We start from the raw sequence: 19,736 nt of genomic DNA on the forward strand, positions 1-19,736 counted from the left end.
TTTTGTGCTGTCTATGATCTTACACAGAACCTCCTACAAATTAGGTAAGTACCTACCAAGAAGCTATATGCCTTTCTATCAAAACTAATTAAAAATTGTTTTTTGTTTTGTTTTTCAGACTGTATTTTCAGGGCTAGAAGAGATGCTCAGCAGTTAGCAGTACATGCCACTGCTCTTGCAAAGGACCGAGTCTGACTCCCAGCACCTACATGACAGCTCACAACTGTCTGTAACTCTAGTTCTAGAGCAGTGGTTCTCAACCTTCCTAATGCCGTGACCCTTTAATACAGTTCCTCATGGTGTGGTGACCCCAACCATAAAATTATTTTCGTTGCTACTTCATAACTGTAATTTTGATACTGTTATGAACTGCAATGTAAATATCTGTGTTTTCTGAAAGTCTTAGGCAACCTCTATGAAAGAATTGTTCAACCATAAAGGGTTCACAGCCCACAATTTGAGAACCTCTATTCTAGGTGACCTAACGCTGTTTTCTGACCTTTGCAAGCACCAGGCACACGTGGTACACAGGTATCCATGCAGGCAAACACTCACGCCAATAAAATAAACGCAGCTGTCTATGGCAGAGGATCATTTTCACCCTGAGTTTAGTAGCACAGCTCAGAAACAGAATTAAAGGACACAAAGGAGACAGTTGGACTCAGCCTAAGTACTGTCTAATAACAGTGGGCATCTGGCAATAGCACCGGCTTCCTCTCTGAGTTGATACTTTCTCCAGGACTGAAATCTAGGATGGCTTCATACACTGAATTCATTCACCTGGGGCCCAAATCCCTTTTCTAAACCACAGTATTAGGCTGGCAGGATGGTTTGGAGGGTTAACAGTATTTGCTGTCAAGCCCGAGTGTGACCCTGGGACAACACAGGAGAGGTTAAAAAATCAGTTCCAGCAGCTGTCCTTTGATCTCTCCTCATGTGTCCACACACATACTATACGCAAGTAAATGTAAAACTCATTATTTCACCACATCGATTAGAAGCTACAATACCTAGGGTGCTACATTAGGATCAATCAATGGCTGGGTGTGGTGAAACACACTTTCCCTCTGGGAGGCAGAGGCAGGTGAATCTCTGTGAGTTCCAGGCTAGCCAGGACTATATAGTGACTATACAGTGAGACACCCTGCCTCCCCAAAAGAAGACTAATGCAGGCTTATAAATCACCTGCCATTAAAGTTTGGGCTTTTCAACTATTAATTCCCCTCTGAAAAACTGTTCTCTTTGTTCTGACTGTGTTAGGATCATGTAATTTCTTGACATTCAATTAATTTAATTTAGATGGCAGCAGGCTTCCTAGTACTTCATAAGTTGTCCCCGACTCTCCCAAAGAAGCGACTGCTTAGCTAACGATGAGAATGACAGGGTCAGCACATGCTGGGTTGGGTTACCACACAGACGGCTGTAACTTGTAAACCGTGCATATAAACAGCGGCATATAATGAGGTGGAGAGGCTTTGAACTGAAGAGTAAGGAATTAAAGAACGGGTTAATTAGTTTTTGCTTGAGGGCACGCATTATTCAGCCATGAATTTCTATCTTAAAGATCTTACAGAAATAACTTTAAAAGGATATACCAAAGAGAGAACAATGTCAATTATCCTTCAAAACAGTTATACCAGGCATTGGATCTGTAGTGCAGATTGTAACAATTTTAAAGGAAGGTTGCTTTTTATGCACACACATTAGCCTGCCAAACACTGAGAGTTTACTGTGTAAAATGGGGACTTTTGTTAGTTTACTTATTTATTTTTGAGATATATGAGCTGGCTTCAAACTTGCAGTATCCGGAAGATGACTTTGAACTCCTGAGTGTTGGAATTACAGGTATGGGACACCATACCCAGTTTACGTGAATCAAATCCAGGACTTCCTCCATGAAAAAGTCTACCAACAGAATTACATCCCCAGTCCAAAACTTTCATAATCAAAAACTAAAGCCAACTCCTGTGTTAAAAATAAAGCAAAGCCACTTCAGTTCTAAGAAGATGCGCCAACCATCTAGGAGAAGAGCTCACCTTGCGGCCCACATACACAGGGATGCCAATGATCATGGCAGGGATGGCAATGCCGGCTATCAGCGCGATCCCGACCGGAGCGCCCACAAGGGTCCCCAGCTGCCACAGGATCTTCTTCTTCCGGCTCCAGGGTTTCTTCCCCCAGAAAGTACAGCCTGATGGACTGAGAGGAAAACTATATAGTGACTGTTCAGAAACAGTACAACAGGTAACTACAACACCAAAGCAACAACTGCAGAAGGGAACGTCTCTCATACTTAACCCCCCCCCCTTTTTGTATTTTGGGTTCATTTAAAAGCCAAAATATTAAAGATCCAACTTTAAGTTACATGAACAAGACATTGCTAGTTATGATTTAAAATTTATCCATAATTCTCCATGACCTTCAAAAAACCCCAGTTTCTGAAGACTATACTGATGTAAAATAAAATTTTATTTATTTTAAATAATAAAATAATAAAAGTTTAAAATAATTATATTATTCTAATAATAATTTTATTATTTAAAATAATAAATGTTTATTTTATCTCCATTTTAGGCACACAAATATGTAATTACATCATAAATTCATGTTGGGGCCTAAATGAGAAAATTTATTTATAAGAAAATTAAGAGCTGGATTAATTATATAGAGTAGCAAATATTAGCACTAAAGTTCAACAATAACAATGTAAAAACAAAGGAACCTCTATTTCCTATCTTTGCCTTGTTATTAATTCTAAGTTATTTAAGTATAACTTGGTAGTTTTTAAACTTATGTAAATAGGAATACAATCCATCTTTTTAAGTAGCTTATAAACCTCAGGAATAAAAATGCTTAGGCTATTACTGTGTAGTGGTTTGAAAGAAAATAGCCCTCAAAAGGAAGTGGCATTATAGGTGTGGCCTTGTTGGAGTAGGTGTGGCCTGGTTGCAGGAAGTGTGTCACTGTGGGGCGGGCTTTGAGGTCTCTTCTCAAGCTTCACTCAGTGTGACAGTCAATTGACTTCCTGTTACCTGCAAGATGTAGCACTCTTAGCTCCAATACCATGTCTGTCTGCAGCCAGTCCTCATGATAATGGACTGAACCTCTGAGACTGTAAGCAAGCCACACCAATTAAATGTTTCCTTTATAAGAGTTACAGCAGTCATGGTGTCTCTTCACAGCAATAAAACCCTAAGACAGAAATTGGTACCAGGGACTGGATAGGCCTGACCATGTTTTTGTCTGGAGGAATTTGGACTTTGGTACTTGGGTTATGGACGAAGTGGAATGCTTTAATTGTTGCTTAATGGGCCATACTAGTAGGAGAGTGGAAGTGCTAAGAGTTATTGAAATTGTCAGGAGGGTGGGGGCGTCACTCAAGGGGTTTCAGACAAGTTTAGTATGTTGCCTAGAGATTGTTCTTGTGATATTTTGGTGAAGGAAGTGGCTGCCTTTTGGCCTTGTCTGAAGGGTCTATCTGAAGCTAAAGTGAAGAGTTTTGGATTAATTTCATTGGCAGAAGAAATCTCAAAACAGCCTAGTACAACTCTGTTGTGTGGTTTTAGTGGTAACTCTAATGAAGATTTATAGTGTCAAGGGGGAAGGGGAGCAGGGTAAATTACAAAATGTAAATTTTGAGGAGAAAAAAAAGAGCACCTGGGAGTGGAATGTAGCTAAATCCTATGTTCAATAAGATAAATGGATTAAGAAACAGAATATAGAGAGTGGTGACCCCAGGGCAAGATCCCACCCAGCTAAGTTTCCAACTTGTGAAGATGAATTAAAGGAAAGTTTCAAGCTGGATGTGGTGGCACACAGAGATGCAGAGTTTGAAATTCGCCCAGCTGGTTTTCAGTGTTGTTTTGGCCCAGGATTTCCTTGCTTTGCTCCCTTTCCTGTGTTTTAGAATAGTAATGCATATCCTGTGCCACTGTATGCTGGAAGTATGTGATCTGCTTTTCTATTTCAATTTTACAGGGGATTACAGTTACAGACTGCATGAGTCTCAGAAGAGACTTTGGACTTGAAACAAGTTTGGGACTGTTACAGACTATGGAGACTTTGGAAGTTGGACTGAATGTATTTTTGCATTACGATATGCTACAAGCCTTTGGGGGTCAGTGGAATGTGTGGTTTGAAAGAAAATGGCCCCCAAAGGGAGTGGCACTTTTAGGAGGTGTGACCTTGTTGGAGTAGGTGTAGTCTTTTTGGAGGAAGTGTGTCACTGTGGGGGCGGGCTTTGAGGTCTCTTTTGCTCAAGCTTCCCTCAGTGTGACAGTCAGTCGACTTCCTGTTGCCTGCAAGATGTAGGACTCTCAGCTCCAGCACCACATCTGCCTGTAGGCTGCCATGCTCCTCATCCTGAGGCTAACAGAAACCTCCGAAACTCTAAGTGAGCTACCCCAATTAAATGTTTTCTTTATAAGAGTTGCAGTGGTCATGGTGTCTCTTTATAGCAATAAAAACCCAACTAAGACATACTGCTTTCAAAACAAAAACTCTGATATACAATGTAAAGTCTATTCATAAATAGTTGTCTCCATCAGCTTACCTTAGATAATGTAAATCGGATATTTCTTTCATACACAACCAACAAAACTCACAACCACAGACAGCACATGTCATATGATTGCAGCTCCCATCATTCATCTTTATTATGTAAGCAGCACACCGTGGGCACGGCTTTATATCATCAGCTATGAGGAACACAGACAAGAACATTTAAAGTGTGTAGAAATGGTTTCCAGATTAGCAGCTGTAACACTGCCCAAACAAATCTTTGCAATTACATTCATTAAATGGCAATTTTAGCCTGCTGCTTTTAGCATAGAAAACAATTTTTTCTTTCCTTTAAGAAATATACTTTGTACTAAATTTTCAGGTTGTAACCATTTTCAAATATGGTAGCAAAGCAATGAGAACCAAGAATAATGACAGAGGAATTCAGACTCCTGTATCAGCCCTTTAGTGAAGAGGCACCATTAGGGAGTGATCACTTCATAGTCACCTAAGGCGCTGTACACAAACACTCCCTTTTCTATTATAATAACATCAACTAAGAACACTATAGTTCATAGAGAATAGCTTTAGAATAAATGTAACCATTCTTATCCTCATGACTGCTAATAAGCAGTCTCCATCTTTTCTGTTCATTTATTCAAGAGTTGTTGGTGCAACTACATGTATACTAATGTGCTACAAAATGCACAACAATGCCAAGTTAAAATGTGGTAGATAACCTTAGATATCAACAAAGAATAAGAGTTCTGAATACCACCATTCAGAATTCTAGCTGCTCTTTAAATAACAGCCTACACCTATCTAATCATTACCATTAGTCAGTTATATTGTCTATCTATATGTAATTTTTTAGAAAATGTATTTACAATGCTAACCACTGAGTTTAAGTATTTGTTCATGTTATTATTTTATAAACATTAAGCTAATATTCTATTTTCATTTCTGCAAGTTTTATGCTCAGTTTTTAACTGCTTTATCAATGAATTCAAGTTTCCTTAGTGTTTTTTGAAAGGCTAAAGTTGTTTATAACTAAGAATTAGTAAGGCTCACATTAAGTGTTTTAACAATTCAAGCTATTTTGAACAAACCAACAGCTCTAAGCAGTCAAAGACAAAGAGAAATGATTATTTCTAGAATATAAAATGTAAAAGTGTTTATAAATTATGATTTAAATGACCCAAAGACAGCTGGGCGGCGCACGCCTTTAATCCCAGCAGAGCCAGGCGGATCTCTGTGAGTTCAAGGCCAGCCTGGGCTACCAAGTGAGCTCCAGGAAAGGCACAAAGCTACACAGAGAAACCCTGTCTCGAAAAACCAAAAAAAAAAAAAAAAAAAAAAAAAAAGACCCAAAGACTACAACATTTGCATTACAAATTTTAAACATAGGGTAGACAAGAAAAAGGCTAGCTTTTATACCTAACACAACAAAAAAACTTTTTGATGTACACATCAAAAAGAAATACTAATCCTATCTGCTTAAGAAGCAGCAAACATAAAATTGTAAACTTATCTGAACCAAAATCCCTGATTTACATAGCATGATATCATTAGTTTTAGTTAGCTATAAAAGAACTTTTGGTTATCTTTTCCAAATGGAAATCAAACTGATACTACCTTTGCAGAATTTGCTGGTTATGACAGCAAGGCATTCCAGTATAACATGGCTACTACAAAAACTCTCCCATGGTGACTACTTGGAGGAAGCTCAATGTTTGTTTAGATAACTAAGTTGTAATGCTCATTTAAAAAGTAACAAAAGCCACTTCAATGTTCTTTTTGATTTAATGCTGGTTCACACAAGCTCAAATCTCTAGCAGATTTCTGTGGTGTTTCCATATCTAACATCATAAGAACATGTACGAGGCAGAAATATTGCAACCCTACAGACATAAGCATTGTACTGTCTTCATTTTTAAGACGAGAGAAGCGCCTTGCTCAAGTCACACAGAGGAAGAGGAGAGTCTGGAACTTAAATTCAGTCCAGATTCTGAATAGTCCTTTCTATTACCCTACATGCCTGTGCGCCGTGTGACCAAAAATACCTCCTCCACTCTTCAAGGGAACATCCAATGGTTAGCGAGGAACAAGTCCTCGCTAAAAAAATCCTTCTGGATCCTTAACTGAATTATCACAACTACTGCTAATATCTTTGCATTCTCCTCAAATCTTCAGGAGAGGAGACAGAAACAAGCCATTAAGCAAATAGGAATGAAAACCCAAGTATATTATATAAATTATTAAACCCATATTAAAGCTTCAAAGACTTTTTCTCCAGCAGGATAAAGTACATGACAGTCTCACTTTTTTTTTTTTACACCAATTTCTATATTTTAAAATTTTTTCCATTGTAATTATCAAGACAAAATGTTTTCTAGGAATTAAAATCCCAATGAACAAAGAAAATTCTGTTAATAGGAAATAGTGACTTTTTTTGACCATTCAAAGAGCATTAAGAAATCTGAGATTTTTGTAATTAATTTTTTTATTTTGAGATTTATGAGATGTATGCTTTACAAACAGATCCCTAGGTAATTTTTAATTTCCTTCCCAAAGACACACTGAAGTTCTGTGTGTCTTCCCAAGTAAAGTATGATTTTTATGCCCTTATTCCTAGACCGATATATCTGAAATGTTTTAAATTTCACAAAATACTTAAAAGATTAAACTTTTGTGTGGTCTTTATACAAACAGAAATAATTGTAAATTGTTCCACTCCAAATTATTATTTTATTAAATGTGTTTACAAGTTCTGTGTACCATGCACTTATGAGTAATAGGTGCAGACTGTGTCCAGTGGTCTAGTACACAGAGTCAGGCAGCTTTCTTTTTCTGCTGTCACTGACAACAAAATCTTTCCAATCTCAGAACCACTTTCTGGATTTATTAAACAAAAACACATCAAGAATAAGGTTTCAAGCCGGGCGTTGGTGGCGCACGCCTTTAATCCCAGCACTCGGGAGGCAGAGCCAGGCGGATCTCTGTGAGTTCGAGGCCAGCCTGGGCTACCAAGTGAGCTCCAGGAAAGGCACAAAGCTACACAGAGAAACCCTGTCTCGAAAAACCAAAAAAAAAAAAAGAATAAGGTTTCTAGGACAGAAATATGTAAAGCATAAAACCCACTTAACAGGAAAGGGAAAATAAGGTAAATAATGGTAACTGAATATTCTTTACGTTAAAATCACCAAGCAATCTCTATGTGTCAACTAACTTACTTTTTGAAAATCAGACAGGGACTGACTGGGCAGGTGGCTCAGTGAGGAGAGCACTTGCTTCAAGAGCGTGAAGACTGAGTTTGAACCCCAGAACCCACACAGTCAGACACTGTGCACACACCTGCGATCCCAGGGCTCCTGTGCTGAGACAGAAGGCAAGGACGGGAATTCCTGCAAGTTCACAGGCCAGCTAGCCTGACATACACAGCAGAGAAAAACAAGATACCTGTCTCAGACAACCAAAGGTGAGGACCAATATCCTACATTACTCTCTGATCTCCACTCATTTTCTTTCTCTCTCTCTCTCTCTCTCTCTCTCTCTCTCTCTCTCTCTCACACACACACACACACACACACACACACACACACACACTGAATAAACACAGACATACTACCTGCTGCTCCAGACTCCTGGCTGTAACTAATGGATGAAGAACGTATCGTCCTTAAGCGTAAACTCTGGGCTCTCTCTTGTCGAGCCGCATCGCAGGTCTGGTTTGGGTGCCAGACCTGCTTACAGTGGTAGCAGAACTCTGTCCCGCAGCCTTCTCGCCCACAGGTTAGTTTGGGACAGCTGGCACATCCAAACGCTATCACGGCATATCTTGAAAGAACAAGGAAAATAATTTAAAATGTGACACCAAACAAGATAAATTCAGTAAAAATTTAAGAAACGTCCAATTAAAATTCTACTCAGAAAACATTTTTCAAATATGCATTAATAAAATATCATAAACCCTAATACAACCTCACCAACATGAAAAAAAAAAGAAAAATGACAGTTCATAAATGCAAATAATATAAATACCTTTAAAAAATTCTAAATTCTAATATAAATACCTTTAAAAAATTCTCAATTCTTAGCCGGGCGGTGGTGGCGCACGCCTTTAGTCCCAGCACTCGGGAGGCAGAGCCAGGCGGATCTCTGTGAGTTCGAGGCCAGCCTGGGCTACCAAGTGAGTTCCAGGAAAGGCGCAAAGCTACACAGAGAAACCCTGTCTCGAAAAACCAAAAAAAAAAAAAAAAAAAAAAAAAAATTCTAAATTCTTTACTTTCAAATTTTACCCAGGTATGGGGGTGCATGTCTTTAATTTCAGCACTAAGAGGCAGAGGCAGGTGGATCTCTGTGAGTTCAAGGCCAGCCTGGTTTACAGAGTGAGTTCCAAGACAGCCAGAGCTACATAGTGAGACCCTTTCTCAAACAAAACAACAGAAAACAATGTCACATAATAATTTAATAAAAATACTTTATTTGAACTAAAACAGGGTGTCTGGGATCAAATAAAAGATGAAGAGTACATTTATGATTAGCCTTCATTTATGATTAGCCTTAATGTCTATTCTCTGAGTAAATATTTTCGATACTTTAAATTTTTTTAACTTAAATTTGGGTACTGTTAGACATCTGTCCCAGAGAAATTCAATTTTCTTGACATCAACTCTCACAGCAGATGTATTCATAATAGCCCCAACTGGAAAAAGCCCAGCTGTCCATCAACAAGCAATGGTTAAACTGTGGTGCATACATGCACACCACAGAATACTACTCAATCAAATGAATGATGGACACAAATAACAAGACAAAGAAATCTCTGAGGAATTACACTGAGTTAAAGAAAAGTCAGTTTTAAAATGTTACAAGCTACATGCTTCAGTGTATGTAACACTTGAATGACAAGGTTTCAGCAATGGAAACTAGATCAACTGCCAGGGTTCCAGGAAAAAGTGGAGTGGAAGTAAACACCGTTAGACAATGACGTGAAGGATTATGGCCCTTAAAAAGATTTTTGTTTTTTTATTTTAAATTTGAGACAGGGTCTTGCTAAACTGCTGCCTCTGAACTTGCTATTAGTCAGGCAGACCTTGAACTTGTGACCCTGCCTCAGCCTCTGCAGTTAGCTGGTACTAAGGCATGAATGTGGCTGTGACTGGCAACACTGTGATATCCTTGACTGTGATGTAGGCACACAAACCTACACCTGATAAAAATCCCATGTAACTAAATCCACCCCACATAAATTAGCTAGTTCATGTAAAAAGAGAAATCTGAGTAAAACCAAGAGACTAGACTGTGTGTGGTGATTTGAATGAGTCATACTCCCCAACCCTCATAGTCTAAGGCTTTTGAATATTTAGTCCCCAGTTTGCTGTACTGTTTGGGTAGGATTAGGGTGTGTGGTCTTACTGGAGGAAGCATGTCACTAGGGGTAGGCATTAAGGTTTCTGAAGTCATGTGCCATTGCCATTTTGTTCTCTCTGCTTACTGCTTGCAACCTGAGATGCCAGCTCTCATCTGTCCCTTCCACCATGACTGCCTACTGCCATGCTTCCCCACGATGGTGGTGATGGTCTCATCCCTGGGCATGATGTTTTACCATGGCAACAGAAAAGTAACTAATATGCTGTATCAACGCCAATATCCTTATATAGCAGAAGTGACAATCATGTGATAATGTTCTACATCTTTGTAGATGGGGATGGGGGAGGAGGACAAGCTGTGAGTCACACATAAGGGCAGCTCTATTCCTGTAAGTGCATATACACACAATCATACAAATGAACTGTCAAAGAGCTTTTTAGCTCTCTTTAAAAGCAATATCAAATAAATCTGTCTATATTTAAGTTTTGGGGGATTTTTGTGTTATTTTTAAATATCAAATATTTCCTGGAAACTTGGGGTGTTTTGGTGTTCTTGTTATTGGCAATAAAATTTAAGTAATTATCATAGCTAAGGTTGTATCAAATTTCAAGACCATTTGCATTAACTGTGCAGGATTTTAAATAGAAGAGCATTCCTCCCTTTTTGACTTACTACTCTCTTAAGCATCCCATTCTTCAAATGTTAAACTTGTAACATTTTAAAACTGACTTTTCTTTAACTCAGTGTAATTCCTCAGAGATTTCTTTGTCTTGTTATTTGTGTCCATCATTCATTTGATTGAGTAGTATTCTGTGGTGTGCATGTATGCACCACAGTTTAACCATTGCTTGTTGATGGACAGCTGGGCTTTTCCCAGTTGGGGCTATTATGAATACATCTGCTGTGAGAGTTGATGTCAAGAAAATTGAATCTCTCTGGGACAGATGTCTAACAGTACCCAAATTTAAGAAATTTTTACTTCTGGGAGAATTTACATTAAAATAGTACAGAATTAATGGCAATTTAAATCAAAACAGTAATTTAGCAGCATTTCACTTCCCTAGATTTTAAGAGAACCAATGAGGGGCTGGAGAGACGGCTCAGCATTTAAGAGCACTGCTGCTCTTCCAGAGGACCTGAGTTAGAGTCCTAGCACCCACGTGGTGGTTTATAACTAACTCCAGGCACAAGGGATTTGATGTCCTCTTCTGGCCTCCATGGGCACTGCATACATGTGGTATACAGACTTTACATGTAGGCAAAACACCCATACATATAAAAATAATACTTATTAAAAAAAACTTTTTTAAAGGATGGCTAATTCATTGCAGTCCCAGGGGTGGGGGAAAGAATCTACATTTTATTTTCAACTTTAAAGTATATGATTTAAAGTCAAGTTTTTATATAAAAATAGTAATTTCAGCTGGGTGATGGTATCTGACGCCTTTAATCCCAGCACTTGGGAGGCAGAGGCAGGCGAATCTCTGTGAGTTGGAGGCCAGCCTGGTCTACAGAGTGAGATCCAGGACAGGCTACAAAGCTACATGGAGAAACCTTGTCTTAAAAAAGAAAAAAGAAAAATTTCAGTGAAAAGGAAAAAGACATTTTATTCCAAGCCTCTTCCATATCGTATCTTCTACTGAAGGAATGAAGAGGCTAGAAGAGGAGCCAAACGGGAGATCAGAGGAAGTCAAAGGCTAATGCTAAGATAAGCTGGTTTCTATGTTTGTTTTCAAGTGGCAGCAACTGGAGATACGGCTCAATAATCAAGAGCGCTGGCTGCTCTTGCAGAGGACCCACATTTGATTCCCCACGTCCACCTACATGACACTCAAACTGTGCATACAAGTTTCATGTTAGTGGGTAAAGTTTTCTATACAATACCAATATAACACCTGTAACATTACCAGCTACATATAAATTATGCTCTTAATCTCTAGAGAGCCAACACAAACAATAATGTAAAAATAAAGGGACTCTAACTAGCTTTCTGTCCTTTGTAGTTAAGACTACTGACATTGCCGGGCGTTGGTGGCGCACGCCTGCCTTTAATCCCAGCACTTGGGAGGCAGAGCCAGGCGGATCTCTGTGAGTTCGAGGCCAGCCTGGGCTACCAAGTGAGTTCCAGGAAAGGCGCAAAGCTACGCAGAGAAACCCTGTCTCGAAAAACCAAAAAAAAAAAAAAAAAAAAGACTACTGACATCAACACCAACTTACTGTACAGCCAAATTAATGAGGGATAATTCTTTACTACATTTATATAACCACCATAAATTTGTTTTTAAGAATATAATTTATTGAATTAGGTGTTCCTATTTTGTTTCTCTTGGTGTTACTCTCTCTACTGTAAGGTGTATTCAATTTTAATAGATAATGTGGCAAGTGAGTAAATCATCCATGTATATTTTCTTATTTTACTTTTATAACTACCTCTGTAATCTGCTCTGATTCTGTTTAATGTGTTATGTGTGGTGACAAGATAATACAGAGCTATTTATCAACCAGAAGTTGTGGGCCCTTAGATTTACTGTCAGTTTATGCTGGCCACAGTTTCTGACACTTCATTAATAACTCGTGTCCTGGGGTTCTATGAAAAATACTCTGAAAACCACATTCTTCCTCCACATGATATATACAACAGAAATCATCTCTCAGTGTTTGAAGTGTTTTATGGTAGCATTAGATATAATGATTCTTAAAAGGATAAGGTAAAATGTTTTGTCCAACTCAAAACCTAATTTGAGGAGAGACATTTTCCCTCTTGCACCAGTGAAACTACCGTGCAAGTGGCCCCTGTGCTCCCAAGTGATGCAATCACATCTGAGCTGTTTAAATAGGATACGCTCTCTCCGCTCTCTCGCGCAAATTATTTGAAACCACTGCTCATTAATCCTATTTTCTAGACACAGAGTGTAACTTATCACAGATCCCGGAGTTTGGTTCTGCCATTACCCCTGGAAACTCAGCTGGCTGTGGCCTAGTTTAAAGAGTTACCTTCTTTTTACATACACACATACATACTACCGATATATTTTTGAGGAAGGGTCTTATGCAGCCCTGGCTAACTCTGAACAAACTATATGGTTGAGGATGATTTTGAACTTGATTGTCCTGCTTCTGCTTCCCACGTGCTAAAATTGTAAGCATGCACCAACATCCTCAGTTTATATGGTGCTGGGGAGCAGACTCTGGACCTCACACTTGCTAGGCACGTAATTTACCCACTGAACTACACCCATGAGCCCTTAAATAGTATCACTAATGTATGCTTTTGTTACAACAGAAACTCTTTCGTATCGGGAAGCATAATTCAAATCTGATACTAGATTCTATCTGAGACTTACACAACTAATGAATTCATAAAGTATTAAGTAACTAAGTTTTAGTGCTTTACATTACACAGTAATCCTTGGTAGACAGTTGTGTGTTCACTGATTTACCCAGATGGGAAATACTTAACTTTTTCCATTTAAAATCAGGGAATATAGACTAGATGCAATCTGAAAATTTACTCAACAAGTTTTTAAAAACTTGTTTGATTCAGGCAATAAAATTGTGAAACTATAATTTAATAAACTCTGTAGCATGAATCTTAGAAGGTCTTATTAATAAAATCAAACCTGAAGCCAGGTATTGGGGTGAATGCTGGAAGATCAGAGAAACAGAACAAGCCACAGCTACCTCACCCTGCCAATTCCTCAGCTGATCCTGTTTCCTCAGACTGGAAGCCTCCAAGTCCTCATCCAAATGAATCTCAGCCAAACTGCTGCTCAAAAGCCTAAAAGTTTAGCCAGACTAGTTCCTGGTTTTCACACCTTATATACCTTTCTGCTTTCTGCCATCACTTCCTGGGATTAAAGGCGTGAGTCACCATGCCTGGCTGTTTCCAGTGTGGCCTTGAACTCACAGAGTTTGGATGGATCTCTGCCTCCCAAGTGATAGGATTAAAGGTGTGTGTGCCACCATTTTCTGGCCACTATGTCTATCTGGTGGCTGTTCTGTTCTCTGACCCCAGATAAGTTTATTAGGATGCACACAATGTATCACAATATATCGGGGAACACAATATATCACCACAAAACTCACATCCTAGCTTTTCCTGGATCTATAATCAAATAATATAGAAATGCAGGGTTTTTATAAGTTCTACTTATATAATGTATGGGATACTAATGGTATGTTAAATTTTACTTTTCATGGACTGTGTATCTTTTTAGTAGTCTTATATGTCGTTTTTGTGCTATGTGTAGGGTATGTACACACAAATATGCTGGAGGCACATGTACATGAGGCCAGAGGCTGACAATGGCTGTCTTCCTTCAATCATTCTCCACTTAATTTGTCTAGGCTAGCTGGTCAACGAGCTTCAGGAACCCACCTGTCTCTGCCTGGCCCCAGCACTGGGGCTACAGGTATGTCCACCAAGCCCAGCTTTCTGACATGGATTCTGGGGATCCAGACTCAGGTCCCCCATGTTTGCAAAGTAGTCATTTTACCAACTGAGCTACCACCCTTTTTGTGGCTCTTACTATAAAGTTATATAAAGGGCGTTTAACTAACTTAAAGGGCAAATATCTGGTTTTTCTTAGTTCTGACAACTGCACAACATGCAGGCTGCAGTTACATAATAATCTAATACATATGCAAAATTATTTTATTTTAATGTGGAGAAAATGGCATTTGTCATTTAGAACTTAAGGTAATGAATTATAGAATTCCTGTGTAGCAATTCTTGAAACCTGAAGATGTTCACCTATGAACACAAACACACTTATCTGTGGTATAAATGCCTTTCAAAAGCATCATTTATTTATAACAACAAATAACCCTAACACTGAGCATTCTGTTATCAAAAAAAAAAAAAAACTGTTCATGGGTGAGGACATTCAAATTTGCTTATAATTTATTCCTGTTTCCCACCATCTCACTGGCAGTTGTCTTCACAAAATGCAGGTAATAATTTAACAGAGACAATATAAAAACAAGTTAGGATTTCTGAATTTCAATACTTAGTATGCTATCTATATACCCAAAATGTTTTGTTCTTGAATAAGTTATTTAGAGTGTTAAGACTATATTTTAGACTACAAGAAAATTCTTATCTTATCCCTAGAGAAAAACAAACTAACAAAAGCCAAATGATATGTTCTCACCCACAGTCTGGAGCTGGACACCACCTACAGTCAGGATCTGCAACAAGCCATCGTCGAAGCATAAACTCTTCATATTTTTCCATTAAGACATCATCACTTAATATCAAGCGAATGTCATGGGGATTAAACCGTTCGGTACATTCTGGACAACTGATATTAACTCTACTTTCAGAGATTTCTATCCTTAGGTACTGTCGTAAGCAATCCACACAAGACCTATGGTGACATGTCATTATATCGGGAAACCTGTCTTTAGAATGCCGCAATAGGCACAAAGGACATTCTATGAAGTCTCCAATTTGTTTGCTGATGGAAGTCAATCCATTGTCAGAAGAGGTATTTGTAGAGAAAATGGAGTTCTTATCCGTACACATTTCAGAATGTATACTTTCAATACTTGCAATTCCATCCACCCCGCCATTGAGCTCCCTTGATTTACGCCTGTTGTCCTTTTTCCCCCGAAAGAGCGAGCCTATTGAAATTCTTCTCTTTTTGGGTGCCTTTTTGACAGAAGGCAAGCTCACAGATGAGGCAGAAGACTGAAGATCTCTATCTGAACCCATTTGCCGATGTAAACTCATGTCTAAAACGCTCATTAGAATTGAGTTGAGGGTCAGTGTTCATACACAGCCCTTCATTATACATATAAATAAAATTAATTTTTGTTCTTGTATTCAGATTAAGTCATGGTGCAAAAAAAATCCTATTGGCTCCTTCAGAGAATCTTGAAAAAGTTCAATTAGAGAAGACTGTTGTCACAGATGTCCTAAAAAACAAAAAACAAACAATTTAACTGTATTTTTATATGTATATGTTTTTATAATCTTACAGGTTCTCTGTGAAATTTTTAACAAGTATGTTCTATAACCATTAGCATAAAAATTAAAGTCATTAGTCTACAGGAAAATGTACAATGAATACTGAAATAGCAAACACATTCTTTAATCCTAATATAAGGTTTCCTACATTTGAACTGAAACAATTGTTACAAAAGTCTTAGACAAATCTTGATGCTATCATTGATTTAAAAGATTCCTCGCTGCCTTTAATTTGTTTTTAATTAGGAATAAAATGCACATGAAAACAAATTTAGGAATGGCTTATATGATAATCTTAAAGAAAAACATTCTAGGTAGAGGGTCTCTTACATTCCAGAAACAATCACTTCCTATAATTTCACAATTATGGTAATGTGCATGTTATTAGGGTGGTGACAAACCAACTCAACAGAATAAAGACGGTCCTTTAAAAATCTCACATATTAGCTGAGTGGTGGTGGTGCACACCTTTAATCTCAGCACTCGGGAGGCGGAGGCGGAGGCAGGCAGAGCTCTGTGAGGCCAGCCTAGTCTACAGAGCAAGTTCCAGGACAGTCAGGGCTACACAGGGCAACCTTGTCTCAAAAAACTGAAGAAAAAAAAAACATAAAAAAGAAAACCTCACCTATTATATTTGATTTTTAACAAAGGTGACTTTGCTGAGCACTAAAAATAGTCTTTTAAAAATTGTTTGAGAGGGGATCAGGAATTTGACCTATGGCTCACCCCATAAAAGCACTTGCCACATAAGCCTGATGACCTGGGGTCTATTCCTGGAACATACATAGTAGAAGGTGGGAACTGCCTCCTGAAAGTTGTCCTCTGAATTTCATGAATACACCATGTCATATGAACATAGAAACATACAAACAATAATAAAATGATTTTAAAAAATCAATTACAGCAAATTCACAAATTTAAATGTGAAGAAGTTTTTAGGAGACAAAGAGAATAATATTTCAACAAAAAGATTTCTTACACAGAACATTACAAGTGCTAATCATAAAATAAAAGAGGGTAAATGATGAAAGAAAGTCCAAGAAACAAGTATTAACGGCGTGGAAGAAGCCAGGCACCACAAACAGCTAATAAAAGAACAGTGTCCAGAAGAGGTAAAGGGCATGTACATGTACATAGACACAGACAATCCAAAAGAGAAATGGACAGGGGTATAACAAGCACTGTACAAAAGCATGTTTAAGTGCACAACATTATTAATCTTCACTACAGCTACACAGACAGGCCACTATATACCTAGTAGATGGCTAAAACGAGGAGATTGGTATTTCTAGATGTTGACAGGGATGTGGAGGAGTGAGGACTCTTTCATATTAGTGGTGAGAAAATAAAATGGCACAACTACTTTGGAAACTGTTTAACAACATCTACCAAACGAGAGCATATGGTTACCCAGTATTTTTACTCCTAAACAAGACCATACACAATACACTGGAAAACATGTTTAGTAAAGAATAAGCTTTCTTATTACACAAGTTGACTTTATACACTAGCACCAGTGAGGAAACAATGTAAAGTCTGAGAGCCACACAGACTCAGCAAGTGGTTTTGAGTATCATAAAAATTAGTCAGACAGGAAACATTCAACAACAATCACAACTAAAGACATAAAAATCCAAACATTAGACACTATTGTGGTAGATACCAAGAAAAGCTGTAAAAGGTTGATTGATATTAGTTTAGTGAAAGAATCACCTCATGTCTTGCTAGAAGAATCTAAGCACAAGTGTGTGTGTGTGTGTATTTAGTATTATTTTAAATCTTTTGTTGTTGTTTGTTTGTTTGTTGAGACAGGGTTTCTCTGTGTAGTTTTGGTGCCTATCCTGGATCTCGCCCTGTAGACCAGGCTGGCCTTGAACTCACAGAGATCCGCCTGGCTCTGCCTCCCGAGTGCTGGGATTAGAGGCGTGCGCCACCGCCACCACCACATGGTTAAATCAGAAAATTCTTAAGCCCAGGTACCCTACTTATAAAGTTTGTCCTTCAAGTGAAATAATAATATATATTGCAAATAAATCTATCTATTGCTGTATAGTTGGTAAAAGAGTGTGTGTGTGTGGGGGGGAGCAAAACAATAAAATCTCCATGTAAAACTGGAGAATAACATGTAAGCCTGGCGGCAGTGCACACCTTTAATCCCAGCACTTGGGAGCAGAGGCAGGTGGATCTCTATGTTCGAGGCCAGCCTGGGCTACAGAGCGAGATCCAGGAGAGCCAGGGCTACACAGAGAAACCCTGTCTTGAAAAACCAATAAATAAGTAAATAAATAATGTTTGAGTATTCAACTGGGCACTTAAATGAACAAACTATAATCCAAATGTAAGCTATGGAAAGATTCATACAGAGTGCTGAGAAATGACAATCGCAAAATAGTATCTATGGTATGAGACCACTTGTAGAATAGGGACACAACTTTTGGTATTCTTTTGATATTTAAAATGTTCCTCAGTGATTTGGCTGCACACTCTACTTAACAACCACTAATACTACAGACATTTTTGCTGTGCAATAATCCTGTACACTGTGAAAATGTGCTGCTCTCATTGTTAATGAAAAGCTACTGGCCAGGAGCCAAGCAGGAAGTATAGGCAGGACAAGCAAACTAAGGCTGCTGGGATAAAGAAGGGCAGAGTCAGGGAGACACCAGCAGATGCAGAGGAAGCAGGACTGTAGAAAATGAGGTAACACGCCATGAGCCACGTGGCAGAGGGTAGATAAGAATTATGGGTTAATTTAAATGTAAGAGCTGGGTAACAAGCCTGAGCTATGGGCAAGCATTTACAATATAAACCTGTGTGTTTATATGGGAGCTGCTGGCAGGACGGAAACTTCTGCCAACATACTTTGATAAACACACTCACTTAAAAACAAATTCCTATAGGTTGCCTTCTGTCCTTGCAAGGGAAAACATTCTCTGTTTCTCACTCATTATGCTAGGGAGGCAGTAAGACTATTTTTATTTCAAAAAAAAAATTATTTAGTTTTGTGGGTTTTTTTTGTATGTTTGTTTTTTGAGACATGGTTTCTCTGTGTAGCCCCACCTGTCCTGGAACTTGAGTTCTGTAGATCTGTAGATCTATGTAGCTCCACCTGTCCTGGCCTCGATCTAACTCAGGAGTGCTAGGATTAAAGGTGTGTACCATCACCATCTAGTTTTTTTTTTTTTTTGAGATAAGATCTCACAACATATTCCAAGCTGCCCTGGAACTCACTATGTAGACCAGGCTGGCCTCAAACACACATATATCCACCTACCTCTGCCTCCCAAGTGCTGGGATTAAAAGTGCATGCTACCATATGTTCCTTTTTTTTTTTTTTTTTTAAGTAGGTTATGTTTGTGTAACTGTGTGTAGGGGTATATGCATGTGTGTGTGGGGGTGGTCATGGCCAGAAAAGGGCATCAGATTCCCTGGTGCCTAAGTTACAGGTAGCTATATGCTTCTTGACATGGGTGCTGGGAACTTAAGTCTTCTAGAAGAGCAGTAAGTACTCTTAATTGCTGAGATACCTCTCCAGTCCCAATACTTCTTTTAAAAATCCACACAGTTTAATGACCACCCTTTGGAGAAATGGTCCAAGGGAATTATCCATAAACATGTGACTAAAGAGAACTGGGAATGCCTCAGTAAACAAGAACTTTGGTGAAATCTCACAGTAGAAATCTTGCCCTCCATGTTCTAAACACTGAGATTATTACTATTAATAAGATACACATACTTCCAATCTGGACTTTAGTAATCTAAAGAAACATTATCCATATACCAGCTGTAATTATAAGCCATTATTCATAAAATTTACCTGTTAGTTTGTCTTAAAATATCTCAATTTTCACAAAACATAGAGGGGTATCATTGAGAAATTATAGCAAATGAC

General features: G+C 38.4%; 1 protein-coding gene across 1 annotated transcript in view; it reads right to left on the bottom strand.

Moving 5' to 3' along the window:
* Positions 1-19,736, bottom strand: part of Rnf19a (ring finger protein 19A, RBR E3 ubiquitin protein ligase) — a 45,413-nt gene that overhangs the window by 10,091 nt on the left and 15,586 nt on the right. The window contains 5 exon segments of the mRNA XM_028884486.2: positions 2,037-2,199; positions 4,553-4,697; positions 8,129-8,337; positions 15,027-15,631; positions 15,633-15,792. Coding sequence (XP_028740319.1) covers positions 2,037-2,199; positions 4,553-4,697; positions 8,129-8,337; positions 15,027-15,631; positions 15,633-15,671 — 1,161 coding nt within the window. The 5' untranslated portion in view covers positions 15,672-15,792.

This window comes from Peromyscus leucopus, chromosome 20 (genome assembly GCF_004664715.2).
Source record: "Peromyscus leucopus breed LL Stock chromosome 20, UCI_PerLeu_2.1, whole genome shotgun sequence".
Classification (NCBI taxonomy): domain Eukaryota; kingdom Metazoa; phylum Chordata; class Mammalia; order Rodentia; family Cricetidae; genus Peromyscus; species Peromyscus leucopus.